We start from the raw sequence: 21409 nt of genomic DNA on the forward strand, positions 1-21409 counted from the left end.
TGATGACGGCCGATAAAAAAAGACAGTGTACCCCTTATGTTTTTTTTGATAAAAAACGACAGTGTTACCCCTCATGTTTTTTTTGATTACGGCCGATAAAAAACGACAGTGTTACCCCTTATGTTTTTTTTGATAAAAAACGACAGTGTTACCCCTTATGTTTTTTTTGATGACGGCCGATAAAAAAAGACAGGTTTACCCCTTACGCTTTTTTCCATGACGACCTATAAAAAACGACAGTGTTACCCCTTGCGCTTTTTTCCATGACGACCTATAAAAAACGACAGTGTTACCCCTTACGCTTTTTTCCATGACGACCTATAAAAAACGACAGTGTTACCCCTTATGTTTTTTTCCATGACCGCCGATAAAAAACGACAGTGTTACCCCTTATGTTTTTTTTCATGACGGCCGATAAAAAACGACAGTGTTACCCCTTATGTTTTTTTTCATGACGGTCGATAAAAAACGACAGTGTTACCCCTTACACTTTTTTTCATCAAAAAAACATAAGGGGTAACACTGTCGTTTTTTATAGGTCGTCATGGAAAAAAGCGTAAGGGGTAACACTGTCGTTTTTTATCGGCCGTCTTGAAAAAAAACATGACGATCATGGTGACTGTTTTTTATTGGTCGCCATGAAAAATAACACAAGTGGTAACACTGTCGTTTTTTATCGGCCATCATGAAAAAAAACATAAGGGGTAACACTGTCGTTTTTTATAGGTCGTCATCAAAAAAAACATAAGGGGTAACACTGTCGTTTTTTATCGGCCGTCATCAAAAAAAACTTAAGGGGTAACACTGTCGTTTATTATCGACCGTCATGAAAAAAAATATACGGGGTAACACTGTCGTTTTTCATAGGTCGTCATGGAAAAAAGCGCTTGGGGTAACACTGTCGTTTTTTATAGGTCGTCATGGAAAAAAGCTCCAAATTCAAATTCAAATCTTTATTTTTCCCGTAAGAGAACTTTATTTGTGGTCAGGCACATACAAACAAGACACTGTCGTTTTTTATCGGCCGTAATCAAAAAAAACATAAGGGGTAACACTGTCGTTTTTTATCAAAAAAAACATAAAGGGGTAACACTGTCGTTTTTTATAGGTCTTCATGAAAAAAAACATAAGGGGTAACACTGTCGTTTTTTATCGGCCGTCATGAAAGAAACATGACGGAAACACTGTCGTTTTTTATCGACCGTCATGAAAAGAAAACGTAATTCAAATTCAAATCTTTATTTTTCCCGTCAGAAAACTTTATTTGTGGTCAGGCACATACAAACAAGACATACTTCAACAATAAAGTATGTCTTGTTTGTATGTGCCTGACCTATAAAAAACGACAGTGTTACCCCTTGCGCTTTTTTCCATGACGACCTATAAAAAACGACAGTGTTACCCCTTATGTTTTTTTTCATGACGGCCGATAAAAAACGACAGTGTTACCCCTTATGTTTTTTTTCATGACGGCCGATAAAAAACAACAGTGTTACCCCTTATGTTTTTTTTCATGACGGTCGATAATAAATGACAGTGTTACCCCTTACGCTTTTTTCCATGACAACCTATAAAAAACGACAGTGTTACCCCTTACTCTTTTTTCTATGACGACCTATGAAAAACGACAGTGTTACCCCTTATGTTATTTTTCATGACGGTCGATAATAAACGGCAGTGTTACCCCTTACGCTTTTTTCCATGACGACCTATAAAAAACGACAGTGTTACCCCTTACGCTTTTTTCTATGAAGACCTATAAAAAACGACAGTGATACCCCTTAGGTTTTTTCATGACGACCAATAAAAAACGACGGTGTAACCCCTTACTCCTTTTTCTATGACGACCTATAAAAAACGACAGTGTTACCCCTTATGTTTTTTTTCATGACGGCCGATAAAAAACGACAGTGTAACCCCTTACGTTTTTTTCATGACGACCAATAAAAAACAACAGTGTTACCCCTTATGTTTTTTTTCATGACGGCCGATAAAAAACGACAGTGTTACCACTTGTGTTATTTTTCATGGCGACCAATAAAAAACGACAGTATTACCCCTTATGTTTTTTCTCATGACGACCTATAAAAAATTACAGTGTTACCCCTTATGTTTTATTCTCATGACGACTAATAATAAAAAACAGTGTTACCCCTTACGAACTGTTTATTGTCTAAGTATGTCTTGTTTGTATGTGCCTGACCACATATGAAGTTCTCTTACGGGAAAAATTTAGAATTTGAATTTGAATTACGTTTTCTTTTCATGACGGCCGAAAAAAACAACAGTGTTACCCCTTACGCTTTTTTCCATGACGACCTGTAAAAAACGACAGTGTTACCCCTTATGTTTTCCTTCATGACGGCCGATAAAAAACGACAATGTTACCACTTGTGTTATTTTTCATGACGACCAATAAAAAACGACAGTGTTACCCCTTATGTTTTTTTTTATGATGACCGAAAGAAAACGACAGTGTTACCCCTTACGCTTTTTTTCACGATGACCAATAAAAACGACAGTGTTACCCCTTATGTTTTTTTTCATGACGACCATTAAGAAACAACAGTGTTACCCCTTATGTTTTTTTTCATGACGACCATTAAGAAACGCCAGTGTGGCCCCCTATGTTTTTTATCATGACGGCCGAAAGAAAATAACAGTGTTTCCCCTTATGCTTTTTGATGGCCCATAAAAAAATAGTGTTAGCCTTTACACTTTTTTTCATTCCTGAGCAGGAATAAAGTTCTCTTACTGGGAAAATAAAGTTAATAGAATTTGAATTACGTATTTTTTCATGACAACCGATCAAAAACGACCGTAGGCGAGTATCAGATCAAGCAGGCTCTGCGTTCCCTTGCATAACATAATGCATTCTGGGATCAAAACGTCAGGAATGCTGGAGATATCTTCCCTATGCGACATGTCACATGACTGTGAAAACTCGCGGGAGCTCCCTCCGTCTGCATTTCTGTGCACAAACAACGACAGTGTTTTTCATTTTTTTTATGACGATAATAAACGTCTGTTACCCCTTATGTTTTTTTTATTGACCACCAATAGAAAAAGACGGTGTTACCCCTTATGTTTTATTGAATGACTACTGATAAAAAACGACAGTGATACCCCTTTGTTTTTTTTAATGACGACCAGGGTGCGATTCTTTTGGGAGGGATAGGAGGGATCCACTTTTTTTTTTTTTTTTTTTTTTGGAAAATAAAATGTTTCATGTCTTTTTAATTTACCTTAAAGATGAATGTTCAACAGTTTGAAATGTAGGCGAATAGGGCCTACCATTTACTTAAAAGAAGAATTAGGCCTGTCGATCGCCTATTTATTCATGAAAAGAAAGAAGGAAAAAAACATCCATCATTTGACCAATCGCACCCTGTGTGTATTTATCTTGCCATAGTTCAAAAGCATCGCTAGGGACCTTGAAGGTCTCAAAAACACACACTTAAAAGCAGTTGCTGCAATACCTTTGTCTGAGTACATCAAAGTTCTCAAACAAATGTCAGCCAGCGGATATTTAATTTGGTAGTGAAACTCCCACCAATGTTATCAAGCCAGAGCTGGGGGGGGGGGGGGGTGGGGGGGGGGGGGGGGGGGGCGGGGGGGTGAGAGTGGCGCACACTGAATGCTGAAAAGGAGCAAAGCCGGTATTGACAGGAGTAGACGCTCAGAAGCAGTTAAATGACAGCTGATGAAAGCCATGGAAACTGTTACCTTCGGTTGCAGTCGGTGGTTCTGTTTGGGATGGAAAGTTGGGATTTTTTTTCGACAGTGAAGTTAGAAACTAGAAACGGTTTCGATGGACTAAAGATGGGAATGCTCCAAGCTTTAATAGGGTTACCATGAAATGTGGAGCCTGTTAATATGCATCTACATGTTTTCCACACGTGAAAACATATAGTGTTGTGTATGTTTTGTACGTATAAATACATACAAGCCTCTATGTATTCATACGGTCCAACTATGTAATGAAATAACATTAATACAAAATATACACCAATTAAAATATTTAAGTATAAATAAAAAAAAACTTTCAAACACAGAGAAAGTGAGAGACATAGACAAAGAGGAGACAAAGAAAAAGAGAGAGACAAAGTGAAAGAGGTGTCAGAGACGGAGAGACAGAAAGAGAGACAAAAGAGAGAGACAGAGTGAAAAAGGTGACGGAGAGAGAGAGAGAGAGAGACAGAGAGAGAGGGAGAGAGAGTGAAAGTGAAAGAGGTGTCAGAGAAAACTAGTATGGGGAGAATAACGAAATTATGAAATAAGAGAACCTTTACCTTCGACTTCAAGTGGCAATTCCTCATCTACAACAGAGTAAAGGACATTTGAAAATAACCAGCTGAGTTTATTTCTACATATAATTTTTATGAATGTATATACAGTCCTTAAAGATGGATGACATTGTTCATGAGACGGCACAAGGCGACACGTTTGGCCAATTATGGACACCTTGATAAAATGACGTAGGAGGACAAAGCCCTGCTGTTATCTGACACGGTGATCCCACACCGCACCAAAGCACAAAGCGAGATGTTTCCCATTAAAAGCACACATTTCACCCATCATTCAAATCATAACATGCAATTTCCGGACACGTTAGTTTGTCGCGATAAGCAGGCCTACGCCTGTTTATCGCTAATCTATTTATTTTTTATTTATTTCTATAGGTGATGGTAAAATTAAAGGTACAATTAAATAAAAGTCCTCTCACTCACACACACACACACACACACACACACACACACACACACACACACACACACACACACACACACACACACACACACACACACAGGGTGATGGTGTTTTCTCTCTCCGAGAAAACAGTACAAATAAAGATACGATATATATATGTATACAGCAAAAGCATCCAGTCACCTTCTGAAGTCAGTAATGAATCCAAAACACAGTTCAAACAGAGCAGGAGTTCTGCGTGATATTCGATGCAAATCCCTCGCATGCAACACTGAACACCGGAAGCAAAAACTCGTTTACGGAACTAATCCTCACGCGGCCAAACAGCCAGACGGCGGGATTATAAAGTATACGGTTGTTTACCGTTCGAGAATAAAAAACTGTTTAAAACTAATGGGTTTAAAACTCACTGTTCAGAGGACGAAAAGGACAGCCCTGTATAAATGCTGTTGGCAGCATTGCTAGCATTGCTATGCTATTTGAGGTGAGGTGTCAAAGGTATGGTCCGAAATAAGGCACATTTCCCGCTATCTCTGGCATTTCACAACATTGAATGTGAATTTCATTACATTACACACAATTTCTCACGAGTGCTTTGAGACCCATGAGAAATTATTTCATGAAGGTCAGATAAAGATTTATGTTACAGGCAGGCTAAAAACATGTTAATTAATGTGTTAATGAAGGCCCACCTTGTGATGGGTATGACAACCGACTAATTAATTAACACCTTTGTTAGTAACTAAATTAGTTACAAGTGGACCACACCTTATTTAGACATAACACCTGGGTAGAACTCAACAGTGGTTTATAAATGTTAGGCCTATTGACAACAACACATCACATTTTCCGATCTGAATTTGTGGCTGAGAGACCATATTTTAGCATGACATGTATCAAACGAATAAACTGAACCACCAGAATACACAAACCTCTGTTGTACCTCCTGTCAACTTGTTTTTTCTCACTCAAAAGCAACCGGGTTTAAAAGTACACAGAGAACCCTGACACAGTGACAGTCTATAGTCTTAAGGAGCCATGCAAGACGCCTTTTTTACCTGCTTCCTGCTCCTCTTCCACTTCTGAGGAGACAAAAATTCGATCATAGAAGTATTGAGTCTTAAGTGAACCCTGCGGGACATTGATGGACTGCATCTGATTTTGACAAAAGAAAATTCACTCGTACCTTCTTCCCTGGAACGAACACAAACATAAACACGAACACACAGACAGAGACAGAGACAGAGACAGAAGAGACATGGAAATGTGTTACAGTTGATTTAAGGGTTCCTCTCTGGGGTGAATGGATTATCTTGACGATGGCCTGGGCCTCATCACTTACTGTGCCCCCTCCACCTCCACCTCTACAACATCCTCCACCTCTACGTCATCCTCCACCTCCTCGGTCTCCTCCACCTCTTCAGTCGTCTGTCCTTCAGACATCTTGGATTTTCTGTTACCAGAGTTTCATCATGATGGGGAAAAACAACAATTAAAGAAAGAAACAATCTTTTGTTTGTTTTAGAGACGATGAAGGTAAATTGAAACTGTGCTCAATCTATGCTTTATCTTTACATGCGTTTTGATGGGACCCTTGGACTTACACACACACACACACACAAACACACACTTTATGACCCCCATCCTTAAACAATCACCATGACAATAAAAGCAACAGGGTTTCCAAATACAGCCTGCCTAATCCGCAAGATATCTCCTTGGCAGAGAGTGAGAAAGCGGAGGACATTGCGAGAGAGAGAGAGAGAGAGAGAGAGAGAGAGAGAGAGAGAGAGAGAGAGAGAGGTGGAAAGAAAGAGAGAAAGAGAGAGAGAGAGAGAGAGAGAGAGAGAGAGAGAGAGAGAGAGAGAGAGAGCAAGAGAGAAAGCTCATCTCACATGTTCCTCGTAATATTGAATAAGTTGAGTAATGTGCAGCAATGCCTGAAAGAGGTCATAAATAGTTTTTCTTTAATAATTCACCGACAACAGGACACTGAACGACATATTTAATGTGATTAAAGTTTTTATGGGGATACAATTCCTTTTCATTTATAGGCGTGGTACATGACAGCAGCCGTCGGTTTAGAGATGTATAATGTAAATGTTATCGCCAAGCCCCCCCCCCCCCCCCCCCCGAGACCAGCCCTTGAAGTCCATTTGAAACAACCTCTGGCGCTGATGCCCATTATCTGCAGTCACAAAGTCACAAGACAATGTGTCAAGGTGATGTACACACACACACACAAACACTCAGAGGAGAACCTTGATGTCGTTAAAAAAGAGCGTCTAAATATACACCCTGACCAACATGATGAGCATACACGCGCACACGCACACTCACACTCACACACCACACCATGTCCTACTGCGACGCAGCTTTTCCATTAGCTAATAAATCACACGATCGGCGGCTCCAAACAGCCATGGGCGGGCTGATATTTGGGTGCGAGTGCAGCTCTATTTTTAAAGAACTGTAGAACGGTTTGTGGGTGGGGGAGAGGATTGAACAGGTGCAGAGAGAGAGAGAGAGAGAGAGAGAGAGAGAGAGAGAGAGAGAGAGAGAGAGAGAGAGAGAGAGAGAGAGAGAGAGAGAGAGAATTCACTATTTTATATCAGCATCAGTTCAGTTTTTAGCATCCATCCCATTAAAATGTTTCTTATTTTTGTTGTTTTGTGGCTTGAATGTCATATAAAGTGCATTTCTCCTCTGGAAAAAGTACATATTGTGTTATAACTAAGTTTTATGAAGGGTATAAAGTAGGCTACATCTCATATTTATAAAGTACATGTATAAAGAACATCTTATACTTGTAAAGCAACATATAAATACACATGCTTAGAGTATACATTATGTATGACGCACGTCTTATATGTATAAAGTACATAAAATAACATGTATAACGTTTGCATCATGTATAAAGTCAATCTTATATGTCAATTAATAATGGATGTACAGTGTACATATGGTTGAATTACATCTTATTTCACGGATCAATTTCCCTATTGGTTATAAATGAAGAGACGTGAACATAGTTAGAATGGAGGGATGTTTTCAGGTTGTCCACGCTGGTTATTGTCCTAACATTATCGTTGCGATAAAGTGTTTCCGTGTACTTCTTACACTGTCTCTTCCACCTTCCTGATATTCAAACCAAACATCTGCACATTCAATTCACACACACGTCACCTTTTGGAGTGTTTTATTCCTAACGGTTTAGGGCCTTTGGAAAAATGCATGTTGGACTGAGTTAGTGAAATGGAATCACTATAAATGACCTAAAATGCACGGACTGAAACCCAAAGAGAGGGAGGAGGGAGACAGGAAGGAGGGGGGGGGTCAGCAAAAGAGACAGTGAGAGAGACAAACACAGACACACACAGAGAAAGTGAGAGACATAGACAAAGAGAGAGACAAAGAAAAAGAGACAAAGTGAAAGAGGTGTCAGAGACAGAGAGACAGAAAGAGAGACAAAGAGAGAGACAGAGTGAAAGAGGTGACGGAGAAAGAGAGAGAGAGAGAGAAAGTGAAAGAGGTGTCAGAGACAAGACAGAAAGAAAGTGAGCAAGACAAAGAGAAAGAGAGGGGCCAGAGAGAGAGAGAATCCAAAACGATGGGAGCGTGAGTGCGTGAGTGTGAACGGCATCGTCTGCTTCTCAAACTCCATCTGGGTAAAGAAAGTATGAAATGGAAATCCAGGGAGAATTCCCTTACTGCAGCAAGGGCCTGCGGGTCGCGGTATTAACGCACGTACTCGCTTTTAAACGTGTGCGGCCGGTCTCCCGTCTGGCTGAATCAGTGGAACAGCGACTCTCTCTCTCTCAACAGCAGCAGTGGAGGAATGTAGCAACGGTTGCTGCCAGCATTAGTCTGTAATAAAGGCAAAGCCCCAAAGCACGCCACAAACTACACCAACCCGGGGCCCCTAAGGGCCAAGCTAAGTAGCACCCCCTGTGCTTTTTTTAACTCCCTACAACGGCCACACGCGACACACAATGGACTGACTGTAAACGCCTGGAAATCAAATCAGAAGGCGTCCATTCCGCCACATCCTTCAAGCCTGAGGCAGGAGTCTCGAGAAGAATGCAATTTGAACTCGTGTTTTTTTCCTATTTGTTCCGTCTCCTCGAGTCGCTCCTCGTGCGCGATTTGTCAGGGAAACAACCGACGGGTCTAATTTAATTGACTTCAATTAATTCCTCCTCATCTGACTAGTAGCGTCAGTGACACTACAACACACAAAAGCAGAAGAGCAAACACAGGGAATGTCATGCGGGGTTCCAGCAGTCATGCTAATAGACCCCCTCTCTTACCCGCCGGGGAGCTGCAGAAGAGCGGGTGTGCTAAGTGCGGCTTGTCTCGGGCAAAGCACTTATTAATCTAGATACACAAACTCACTGATCCAAGCCCAGCCCCCCCATCCACCCCTCAAAGCACCCGCGCCCCACCACCATCACCACTGTGTCTGGTCACGTGACCCACCCCGCTGGCCCGTGATTGGTGCGCACCACCGTCTATTGTTAGGTTGCCACCGGGGGGTTTGGTCGCGTCTATTGTTAAGGGCAAACAAGAACACACAACAACAACGAGGGGGGCATTGCTCAACCGGGAAATAGTACTTCAGCAATAGTAAAACATTTGTTATAACTTCTCACATCAAAAGGAGAGAGAACCATTCCCAGGGCGGAATGAAACGTGGCTAGTTCTTAGGAAAAAGGAGACAAGGACTTGTGTATTAACGATAATGTCTTTATTGTCAATGGTACAATGTTTGATGAACATGAATCCAGCTGGAAGCTAGCCACCGCCGTGACATTGAGAGCGCTTGGCTAGGGGCAAACAGAACAGCATGTGTGTGTGCTTTGCATAGCGGTTATTCGCTTCGTAAAAAGACAGGTGTCTGGTTAAACATGGACTTAGAAGGCTAACACAAAAGAGATGGACTAAAGATGTAACAAAAAATAAATCATCGAGGCAATATGAGAACCACAGTATATAAAAAAAAGAGGCAATAAAACGTCACCATAAATCATACAAGAACTTTTTTTTTTTTCTTTGTCAGGCTCCCCTGCTCATGGTAGGAGCCTTGGAATGTGATTGTCGAGAGTTTGGAGCAGAACATATGATTAATTTCATGCCCCAGAGAATATTTCATTATCCTTATCAAAGCATGTGCTGTGCGAAAAAAAACAACCTCACGTACATATTAATGTAATGCAATGCAACACTTGAGAATTTTTCGGCAAAAGTTAAGCATCGGGAATACAACGACGATTTCGTAGGTAGGATAACTGCCAACAGCCGACAGGTGACATACCTTACGTTTACTCATGTGTTTGTAGCACAGAGGCCGTTGAATCCATTAACAAAAACAACAAAAAAACACTTGTTATTGCAATCATAAGGCAACAAACTTAACACAATTATATAGTGGTGCACATCCTTGCATTTAACGATTATTGTATTCTACAGGCAACCGGCAGATTGGATATCTCTCTGCGTGCCCAAGGTAGGAATGCCTGTGATTCATAGTACATATCTGGAATGAATTCAGTCCTGTTGTTTTTATTAATCCCCTGCATGGGTCTTATTTATTATCGGCCATCTTGGTTAAAGGTGACATTTTATACCACCAGATTTCCAAAACGGCTTGAAACGGCTAATCACACTCACTCCTGGTGCTATAATATGTCACCTTTAAGTCTTGGTCTGCTTTCAGGTCTACTGCCTAGCTAGCCGTTGGAACCAAGATGGCCGCTGTAGGTGAATAAGACCCAGCATAAACCCAATAGCTTTAAAAAACAAAGAAAAAATAAGCAGAAAGCCCCCCCCTTCCCCTTCACCGCGCCACACAGCTGCGTTAACATCGTTACGTAGGAATGTCTATGAAGATTTTAAAGTGATCATGAGACTTTTCGTGTTTTTCGAAATTTTCAAAAATGACACAACATATAAAAAAGCATAAATAAGAAATCGACTTTATGTATGATTAAAGATGGAATGGTGTTAATAATCGAGCGCTCCTTTCACTGCCAAAATTAACGCTTTAAGTCCTTAACTGCCTGTTGGTGAATAGTCATAATATCAAAAAAAGCGAAATACCTTTTTTTTATGCGTATAAAAAGGTTATTGATATATAAACGTACATTATAATAGTTAATAATAAAAAAACAAACACATGTGCTAACATATATTACTCGAAACATTGCGGAGCTATTGGTTTTATTAAGACATTATTAAAGTGAAATCCGCTAAATTCTAGAAGTGCTTTTTTTCTTTCTATCTTGAACTTGGTGACTAAAGTCGCAAAGTGTGAAGCATTCGCTTTAAATATAAATAAAATAAAAAAACGATGTTTGAGTGAGAGAGAGAGAGAGAGTCATGTAATCGCTTATAGTATGTGTTCACGGACATCTAGAATTGGACAAGGCCGAAAGAGCTAAATTCAAATTAACCATATTTTCTTTGCTTTGTGCCCCGTGGGATTCTACGCGACGCATATGTAGAAAGATCATAAAGGTCCAAATTTCACAGCATTTTTGGTTCTTTTCATTTTATTTTTTCTTAAGAATGTAACACTACGCAAAAATAAAAATAAATCGACGTGCAAAGGCACTATACTCAGACGCAACCGTACAAAAATGCTGTTTCGGTACAGTGGTCGGACCGTGCGTTACCCCCCTCCCCCCGCCTCCCGCCCTTTTCCCCTCCGCCCCCCTGGTTGATGGGTGTGTCGTCTTGTGGGTGTGTCTTTACTGGATACATAAGACTGGGTCTAAAGGAAGAGGCTTGGATTAGATCGTCTTGGTCCCTGGCTGTTGCTGCAGCAGCCTCTGGAGATATTAGTGTCCCATACCTGGGGGGGAAACCAACACAAAACAGAATTTACTAAGTACTTGCAATGATCAAGAAGTACTGTCAACGATCAAGAAGTACTCTCAATGATCAAGAAGTACTCTTAACAATCAAGAAGTACGCTTAACAATTAGGAAGCATTCTCAACGATCAATAAGCACTTTTTACGATAAAGAAGAACTCTCAACGATCAAAAACTACTTTTAGATTGATTTATACTGATTACAATCTAGAATAACTATTCATGATCGTGAATGGATCTCAACGATCAAGAAGTACTCTCATCTATCAAACAGAACTAAGAGAGGGATTTATGACATTGCAACTAAACCAGTACAGGAAATAAATCCTTGAGTGAGTATGAAAGAGCAAAAAGGATCAAATATTTTGCAGAGGTTGCATGGTGTTTTTAAGGTTTTAAATTGGGTACGATTTCACATTTATGACAGTTTCAGTGTAGACCGATTTAGGAGCAGAAATCAATATTTGGCTGCATGGATAGGGAGCCTCATTTTTTTGGTTACCTAATATGATGTCAAATTCTGTAGTGAGGTACAAACAAAGAGAAACATTAAATACATTGAAGGGCAGGTCAATTTCTACAATGAATTGTTCTGGTGTCATGTGCTTTGTCCTTGTCTGTGCGTACTCATTTGTTTCATAAAAGGGAGTCTGTGAATCCATTTTGCCGTCACACATCACAACCAGTTAACGTTGCAATACTTACAAAAAAACATAGGGAAGTATATTTATATTGCACCATTCAGAAAACAAGGCCATTCCTAGTGCTAAGGAACATACGTTGTCTGGGTGTGCCAGGATTCAAGTCAACTTAATTCCTCAAATGAAACTTAATTTGACCGGACAAATAATCTATAAGGGCATGTATGTGGTTTCACTGACTCACTCGCTCAAAAAACACAAAGGCATCGGCATGAACCCATCTCTTAAAGTCTAAACAAAGCCTGTCCGTTTTGGCCTGCAGCAGACATGACAGACTCTTGTTGTAATGCTATGTTGTGCTAATTTCAGCCGGTAATGTGATAAACCCAGCATGCAGGAACCGCAGGCCCTTACCCCTCTGTCAGAGCACGAGAGAGGGAGATACAGAGACAGAGAGACAGAGACAGAGACAGAGACAGAGACAGAGAGAGAGAGAGAGAGAGAGAGAGAGAGAGAGAGAGAGAGAGAGAGAGAGAGAGGGACAGAGACAGAGACAGAGACAGAGACAGAGACAGAGAGAGAGAGAGAGAGAGAGAGAGAGAGAGACAGAGACAGAGAGACAGAGAGAGAGAGAGAGAGAGAGGGACAGACAGACAGACAGACAGACAGACAGACAGACAGACAGACAGACAGACAGAGAGAGCGAGAGAGAGCGAGAGAGAGCGAGAGCGGGAGATAGAGAGAGAATTGGCAGAGATGAAGAGGCTAACTGCTCCTGTATCGAGTGTGCAGATACTGTTTGAGAGTTTGAAACATTGCTATTTATTCATTCAACCAACACTTTTGTCCTCAAGACACTTATTCATTACGTGGGCTTACTACCAAATCATTTAGCAGACACTATTCAAGTGTATTTGAGTGAATTCAGAGACATGTCATTAAGCTAGGGGATAGGGCATATTGGTCAAGGATGCTTAAATGGTTAGGCTGTGGGCACTGTGCATCGAACACAACGCTTGTCCATGGGGACACTCATAGCCGCTACCATCCGTCCTCCCGTGCCAATACACCAATGGTAAGTTGTCATTGTTTATTGTGTTTTTTTGTGTTTGTGAGAGGGAGTTTGGGTTTGTGAAGGGTTCGTGTGGATGTGTGTGTGTGTCTGTGTCTGTGTGCCTGTGTGTGTGTGTGTGCAACTGTGCAAGCTAATGGAATGACATGGATAGGATCTGTCAAGGTCAAACTCCTTCTCTCCTCTCAGGGGTACTCAGACGAGGGGAGCTGCTGCATTCGGCTTCGGTTCTGGAAATAGCCAACGAGGCTAAAGACCCTAAACGGACGTCCTAATATCCCCCAGAGACCCTAGACCCGAAAGGTATTGAAACCTGATTGTTTTCAAATATGCCTTTAATGAAAGCTAAAATATCTAAAATAAAACAGGTTTTATAATTAAATTCTAACTATCAATGTATGCAATGCTAGTTACATATTTGGGCATATTAGTTAAAAAAAAATCGACATCGATGTTTAAATTCTTTAATTTATTGTTTATATATATATATTTTTTTCATAATATAACTGATAATAAAAAATTATGGCAATTATGGCTTACATTCTAATTATTCCAACTCTTCAAGTCCAATCAAAAAATTATAGTGTGCGAAAGGCATACTTTTTCTGTACATTGAGAGCCAGGTTGTGAACTGCCTGCCTGTTGCTCGGAGCACCGCACCAGAACTGGACCGCCCACGGAGTTACATAAGGACTCTCCAAGGACCGGCCACCCACACACACAAACCCAACACTAATGCACAGTTATACCATTTTGTGCACTTACCATTTGCGACTGATTTTGCCTCCCCTCTGCCTGTCATCTATAAAAGGGAAAAAGGAGAAATAAGGAGAAAGAAAAGCAGAGGAAGAAAAAAAAAAAACGGTTAGGGCGGATTGAGAAAATCAACGTTGTAGATCTGTTTAGAATTCCTGTGTCAGAAAACGGCCTCAAACACTGAAGCTCATATCGCTAACTCAAATCTAACCTTCGAGCCCATCCGGCACTGACATTGACAGTATGATCTCATCTACATTGCCGGAGCCGTTCATCTTCCTCATCCTCATCTGCGTCCTGCCATCCATCAGCGCTAACAACGGCTAGCTATTAGCTAATAGCCGTGAGCTAATAACAGGGTTAGATAACCACTGTCCTTCCTGTCCAGGGCCAGTCGTACGTCACTGCGGACCACCGCCTAGCGCCCTCCAAACCCACCACTCCACTGTGGTGGACCACAGACCTCTGGCATAGCCATAGCCGTTAGCTAAGCGCAAGCTAGACCTGGGCTACGCCAGGACAGGCTAGCGCCAGGGCCCTCGCTCTGGCTAAGGCTGCTGCTGTGAGCTCTGTTTCACCGTTAAACCGGGAAACAGTGAGAGAATAAGAGAGAGACAGACAGACAGAAATAGTCAATTATACAGCCCTGCAATTCCGGAGTTGAAACGGAAATTGCGATCCAAACTGTGCGGTAATTGCTACTCCTGCCAACGTTCCTTGTGTTCTTCAACACAACACATAAAATAATACGATAGTAAAGACAAAAGAAACCTTCAAATGAAGACAGGGTGATGCAACACAGCCATTTTAAAAGAGTTCAGCGTGCAGTGGGACAGTGAGCGATACAAACAAAGGCGCACACACAGAAACACACACACACACAAGCACAGCTTACATATTCAATATGTCTAGCCTTTGAACTAAGCTCTAGCGATAAAAGGGGTGTAGAAATAATGCAAACAAACTCATTTTGAAGTCTTTAGAGATGAATGTACCCTTAAGTCAAATTAAAACGTGGAAGTTTTATAGCTAAATAAATGTAACTTTAAGGCAATATCTTTTGTTTGACCTCCAACCCCAAAATGCAAAAACCTTTAACATCATCCTTGTGTTTACCCCCCAGATATCGTATTAGGAGACTGAATAAAGCCCTGGAACTTTGCCTACGCAGAATTATGTTCATTAGCACAAAACAATGCCGAAAGAAAACAGAAGAAATAGGTAGAAAAAAGGGATTTTGGACCATGTGTGATAAGCGCTTTGAAGAAAATAAATAGAGATAAACAACACGCGTGGAGAGGAAGGAAGCGTTTCTGTTTGCTCTTTTCCTTTACCTCTCAGGGCTTCTTCCAGATTTAACGACGATGAAAACTAGCTAAAGGAGTTCTTTGAAACAAAAACAAACACAGCCATCGTTATTTCCCGCCGCGCCCACCGGAGGTGAAGACACCTCGTCATCATCTCAATCTTTAACGAGGACACACAACCTGTTTCCTTTGGTTAACGACGAATATGAGGCCATCTCATCCGAAAGTGTAATTCTTATCAATCATGAACTGACTCTCGCATCGCAAAACATCACAAAGGAGGGCTTGACATGTGAATACTGATGTTGGATATTGACGAGTATGTATGTAATTAGCTTTAATGAGGGCTACCTTGGTGGGGGTGGTGCCTTTGTTTTCCCATAGACTTCTCTTGTTGGTGACGTCAACAGGCTTCAGGTCCTACGAGACACACACAGAAGAGAGAGAAGGGAGGAGAGAGAGGGGAGAAAGACAGACAGTCCTTCACTTCTCAAGTTCATACTCAAATTGAACTCAACAAGAAAAAGATAGACATTATTACTTAACGAAGTAAGGTGGATGCAACAGCTATTTATTAAAAGTAAAGATGGAGAGAGAGGAAGTTGGAATACAGGGCATGGGAATATCGAAAGGAATGGACGGAGAGGGAAATTGGCAGGAGAAAGACAAAGAGAGAGAGAACGAGACAAGGAAAAGAGAGAGAAAGAGGAAATTGTAAATTGAGAGGGAAAAGGATGGAAGACAGGGCAAAAGAACAAGCTAAAGCATGCGGGGAGAGAGAAAGTGGAAAGATGGAGGGAGAGAGAGGCAGGTAAGATGGACTACTCCTGAAAAGTGTAGAATAACGAGAATTGATGAGAGCAGAAGGTACAGGAAAGACAGACCAAGCAAGAGAGAGCAGCGAGAGAGACAATGATAGAGTAAGAGCGAAAACAAGAAATAGATGGGTAGAGAAATAGAGCTAGAGAGAGAGAAATTATGGAGTATAAAGGAGAGCAGGAAAGAGAAAGAGAACAGGAACAATGACAGAGGAATGGAGAGAGAACAGGAAAGAGAGAAAGAGAAGAGAGTAATTATCCAGCAGTCTTTAGGGGCGACGGCTGTACAAGGTCAACGTCAGAACAATAGCCGCCATATTGTGTCTGTGACCCCAGGTACCGTAGGTGTTGAGTCAAAGAAAAGACTAATTGACAAAAAAAACAACACGCCCCGCGACCAGAGTGCAAAGGTCGTCTTAAACTAAGATTGAGTAAGGGTACACAAGGGTACAACAAGGTAATATAATGTAGATAATGTACAAGGGTACATTATCTAATGAACGGTTTGGGTACACAAAGGCAGGTTGACACAACCTTTACGTGAAAGCACCAACAATAGCCCCTTACGATAAAATACTGTAATTTGACGTGACATCCGAGGGAACGGCACAGTTTAATTCACCGTTTAAAAACAGTTAAATCAACACTATTGCCAGCACCTGCTAACACAGATGTTCTATTAACTGAGCCAAAAATAACATCATGATTGATGTGAGGAGATTATATCATCTTCTACCTACTTCGCTGCAAGAAAAAAAACACATCAGCAGGGGAGATTTAAATTAAAACTAGGCTACAGATGGTGTTGCTAAGGCTGACCTATTCAGACCTGGGATTTTATCTCACGTTTTCTAACTAGGCTACACAATAGGGTACTCTTTCCATCATGGCTCGCGTGCCTCTTATTAAAATCAGATAATTTATCACACGATGTGGTATGTGGGCGCATTTCATGCGCCCATATTCTCGGCTCATGTTGTTTGTCTCCTGGTTTGAACGCGAGGGCTGGGAGAGGTTTGAGATAAATCATGTTTGGCGAGGGGGACAGGGGGTTGAGGAGAGAAAGCGAAAGAGAGGGAGAGGAAGCGTGGAAGGCGGGCATGGTGGTATCTTCTTCTAGGGGAAGAAGACGTGGAACTCAGCAGGGAAGGCCCTCAGTTCTGTCATTGATAGCCGGAAAAGCAAAGCGCACGATGAAAGAGAAATCCCTCCCACGTACACACCAATACCGAAACTAGATAAAAAATGTGTTCGAAAAAATACCGCTCGCTGTTAAGAGCTGATAAAGGAAGACGTTGGGGGGAGCTCTTGAAGAGATAGAGTCAGAGGAGGTGAATCACTCCAGAAACACTGTTAAAGGGCTCTGCAATTCTGGCCACTGGGGGGCGCTGAAAGCCCATCCGAAAGGCTAGAGGGGGGGGGGGGGATATTTTTTTAAAGTGTGTGTTTGTGTGTGTGTATGTGTATGTGTGTGTGTGTGTGTGTGTCTGTGTGTCTGTGTGTGTGTGTGCGCGCACGTGCACGGGAGCAGACTCAAAGGCCTCATTGTGAGTTAGCGTTAATGCTAGCATGGGAGGCCTGATGGTTCTGGTTGTTCCTGGATGGTTTAAGCTGCGACGCGTTTTGGTTGACGTGCTATTTACCCTTAAACGGCCAGGGGACAAAATTGCAATGTGCGAAATGCCAACAGAGGAAAAACTGTGAATGTCTTGTTTGTGTAGCAGTAGTAGTAGTAGTATTAGTAGCACTAGTATCAGGGAAATGGAAACGTGCACTGATTAATAAAAACGTACATTTTGTATTCCGAAAAATGTATTTCAGAAATATTTTCGATTACAATCTAGTTTTAAAGGATTTGCTCTGAAGTCTTGACCCCGTATTTATGAGAAGGAGAACGTGGACGAGCGAGAAAAAAGAGAGAGCGAGAAAGCGAGAGAGAGAGAGCGAGAGAGCGAGAGACACAGAGACAGAAGACAACAGAGCTGACAGATACATCATATCTCCATGGTGTCTGCATCTATATCTATACATGAATACAGCTCTGTGGCTGCGCGCACATTCCCCGCATTTCATTGGATGGGGCCAGGAAAGGGAGGGGAGGGGAGGGGGGGGGAGATTGTGGTAGTAGAGGTGGGGGTGGTGGTGGTGGGGGTGGTGGTGGTGGGGGGGGGGTTGCCGTGGCGACGACCTACCACCGGCCTCCCTCCTCCCGCCGTTTTGCCGCTCTCGGGGGTTTTGTTGAGCCAGTCGTTGATGCGTCCCGCCACACCTATCTTCACCACAGCTGTTTCCTGTTTGGAGAGGGGTCAGGGGGGGTCAGCGCTCGACACCGTTGCCATGGAGACAGCGGCCACGGTTAAAAAGAGAGAGCAAAAAGAAAAGAGTCGGGTCGTGATATGTCTCCGTCTCTCTTCCCCTCGGGCTCGTTTGTTGAGGAGCGTCAGAGGCTCGAGTTAGCGCGATACCGAACCAAAATGATGGCAAATAACTCCGCACACACACACACACACACACACACACACACACACACACACACACACACACACACACACACACACACACACACACACACACACACTTCTCTGGTTCCAATAATTTTTTCCAGGATTTGCGGCATTGATTAATAATTCACGTTTTCCCGGTTCTTCCACTCCACCGTCTCCCTCTCCCTCTCCCTCTCCCTCTCGTACCTTGAACGCCCCGGCGCCCCCTCCAGGCGAGGAGAAGGCGTTGCCCTTCTCCCACATGCTCTTGATGCTGCGGACGCCATCGGTGACCAGGGGCAGGTCAGAGGCCCCCGAACGGGGCGAGCGAGACTCCCTGTTCTCCCTCTGTGGAAGAAAGGACGGAGAGAGAGAGAGAGAGAGAGAGAGAGAGAGAGAGAGAGAGAGAGAGAGAGAGACAGAGACAGAAACAGAGACAGACAGACAGAGAGAGACAGAGAGAGACAGAGAGAGAGACAGAGACAGAGACAGAGACAGAGAGACAGACACAGAGAGACAGTGCCAGAGAGAGAGAGATAGAGAGAGAGACAGAGAGACAGAGAGAGAGAGAGAGAGAGAGAGAGAGAGAGAGAGAGAGAGAGAGAGAGAGAGAGAGAGAGAGAGAGAGAGAGAGAGACAGACGGAGAGAGACAGAGAGTTAGGACATGTATGGGTTCGGATGTGGAAGGGTGTGAGTAAGGGAGGACAGGTTCCGGGTTCGATCCCTGACGTTTGCAGTGTGGGTGTCGGCCGGCTTCGGCAGGGTAGACCCCCCAAAGCCCTACCTGCTCCTTCTTGAAGTTAAACAACGCCCTTTTGATGACAGAGTCTTCTAAATGACTAGATAGTCCGGAGAATAGAGAGGGCTAAGGATGAGATACGTCGTTTTAAAACCAAAATGGAGTTTTTAACTCAGGGGGCAAGAAGGGGTTCACGCAGTGAGCAGAAATGGGGTAGGTCTGATACATTTCTGCTTCGTTAAATGAACAGCACATGAAATACAACCAGGGCCTGTATTAAAACAGTGTCAACAGTTTTATTGTACGCAATATAAAATTACTTCCATACTTTTGCTCAAGTAAATTCGGTTGAATTAAATCTTTGAAGCACAATTCCATAAGTTCTACTTGCCTACACAATATAGGAAACATGTATGACATATGACGATATGGAATGCATGATGATCAATAATTGTTAAGGCTGGTTGCGAAGCACTTTCAATTCATAAGAGTTAAAAAAAAAAAACCACATTACTGGGCCCCCATCCCCCCTCTCCAAACTTGGAAAAAACCCGAACTAGTCCATTTCAGACCCCCGATGACAGCAGTATAACTTGAAGCATGTGTGTGTGTGTGTGTGTGTGTGTGTCTTCGCTCACTGAGCGATCCACAGAGCCTGTTCCTAAGACAGCCATCACTGCCGTACATGGTTCTTAATAACAGCCCGCGGGCAAATTTTAACAGAATTATTACCGTGTTCCGCCGGCTGCCCGGGCCCAGCCACGCTACGCCTTTATTAATATCTCCCTGAGTCACCACCACACACCTCTCTACAGACCCCACTGCTGCTGTTCGCTGCAGGGTTATTAGCCACCGTGAGGCGGGAGAGCGGTTAGGGGGTTTGGGTCTAGAAAAGGTGAATGGTTATGGGTTCGAACTAGTGCTGCCAGTTAAACGCGTTATTAACGGCGTTAATGCAAACCAATTTTAACGGCGTTCATTTTTTTATCACGCGATTAACGCAATTCTTTTTTTTTTTCTTTGGCTCAAAACAAAGCAGCAGTAGCCTGACTGCTATGTTCAAGGCAGCATGTTTGTATGTTCATCGTTTAATTGCACTATAGGATTTTTTTTTCTATCGTCCTGTTTTGATCAGTATATGCCAATGTTGTTATCAATAAAAAAACATTTGCACAAGGCAAGCCGATGCTCTTCTCCATGTTGATAAGAGCATTAAAATGAGAAATATTAATGTGACTAAGAAATCAAGGGATATTTAGCATAGAAAAAATAATTGTGATTAATCGCGATTGCTCGCGATTAATCATGAGTTAACTATGGCATTAATGCGATTAATCACGATTAAATATTTTGATCGCTTGACAGCACTAGTTCGAACCTCCAAATGTCCGCAACCCAAGCCTAACCTTGAGGCGACCCTGAGTGTAATGCCTAGCTCGTGGACCTGCTTGTTAAAGTGGCTGTAGGGAAGTTTTAAGTGCTGGTGTTAGAGTTCGGAAATGGCCTAGCCACGCGTCAGCTATTGGTGAGGTAACATGAGAATATCTGTTTTTCGAGTTGACCACACCGGCCTCTGTGTGTGCTAATTCGATTGTAGACCACTCACGGCTAATTTCGGATTGCTCAGGACATCTCTCCCCCCCCGATTTGGGGAAGTTTCGGGGAATATATCTCGCCTGTCATTCACAGGTGTGTGAAATCCAACACTTCTCAATGGCAGAGAGGGAGTTTAAAAGTTGAATAGTTTCAAAAACCTCATCTCTTCTCTCTTTACAACGCTCCCATCTTACCTACAGCGCCTTCACTGATATGTATCCCCCCACAAATTAATTATAATTCAGTGCTGTGGATCTCAGTGTCTGACAAATAACTGAATAGTAAGAATAGTACTACTGAATCCATATTAATGACTCTTCTCTGTTTTGGGACCACAGTGGTGAAACGAGCTCCCTGCCGATGTCAGGACCGCAGAGTCGCTCACCAGCTTATATTTATTCATAGTACTTAA

At 42.3% G+C, this 21409-nt stretch overlaps 2 protein-coding genes across 8 annotated transcripts in view; both read right to left on the minus strand.

Annotated features, from left to right (window-relative positions):
- tnnt2e (troponin T2e, cardiac) overlaps positions 1–4990 on the minus strand; it is a 34933-nt gene extending 29943 nt beyond the window's left edge. Inside the window, exons 1-3 of the mRNA XM_030342042.1 lie at positions 4894–4990; positions 4293–4319; positions 3727–3747 (exon numbers count right to left, since the gene is read on the minus strand). Of these exons, the coding sequence (XP_030197902.1) occupies positions 3727–3747; positions 4293–4319; positions 4894–4975 (130 nt within the window). The 5' untranslated portion in view covers positions 4976–4990. The remainder of the gene's footprint in view (positions 1–3726; positions 3748–4292; positions 4320–4893) is intronic.
- Positions 4991–9442: 4452 nt separating this feature from the next.
- cald1a (caldesmon 1a) overlaps positions 9443–21409 on the minus strand; it is a 58729-nt gene continuing 46762 nt past the window's right edge. For 6 of the 7 annotated variants that reach the window (XM_030342040.1, XM_030342038.1, XM_030342039.1 and 3 more), the window contains 5 exons: positions 18869–19009; positions 18371–18469; positions 15712–15780; positions 14063–14099; positions 9443–11563 (listed from right to left, as the gene is read on the minus strand). In XM_030342040.1, the coding sequence (XP_030197900.1) occupies positions 11550–11563; positions 14063–14099; positions 15712–15780; positions 18371–18469; positions 18869–19009 (360 nt within the window). In that variant the 3' untranslated portion in view covers positions 9443–11549. Of the gene's footprint in view, positions 11564–14062; positions 14100–15387; positions 15440–15711; positions 15781–18370; positions 18470–18868; positions 19010–21409 lie in introns of all 7 variants that reach the window. The other variant, XR_003974014.1, reaches the window with a different exon arrangement.

The sequence above is a fragment of the Gadus morhua genome, chromosome 19, assembly GCF_902167405.1.
Source record: "Gadus morhua chromosome 19, gadMor3.0, whole genome shotgun sequence".
Lineage (NCBI taxonomy): Eukaryota > Metazoa > Chordata > Actinopteri > Gadiformes > Gadidae > Gadus > Gadus morhua.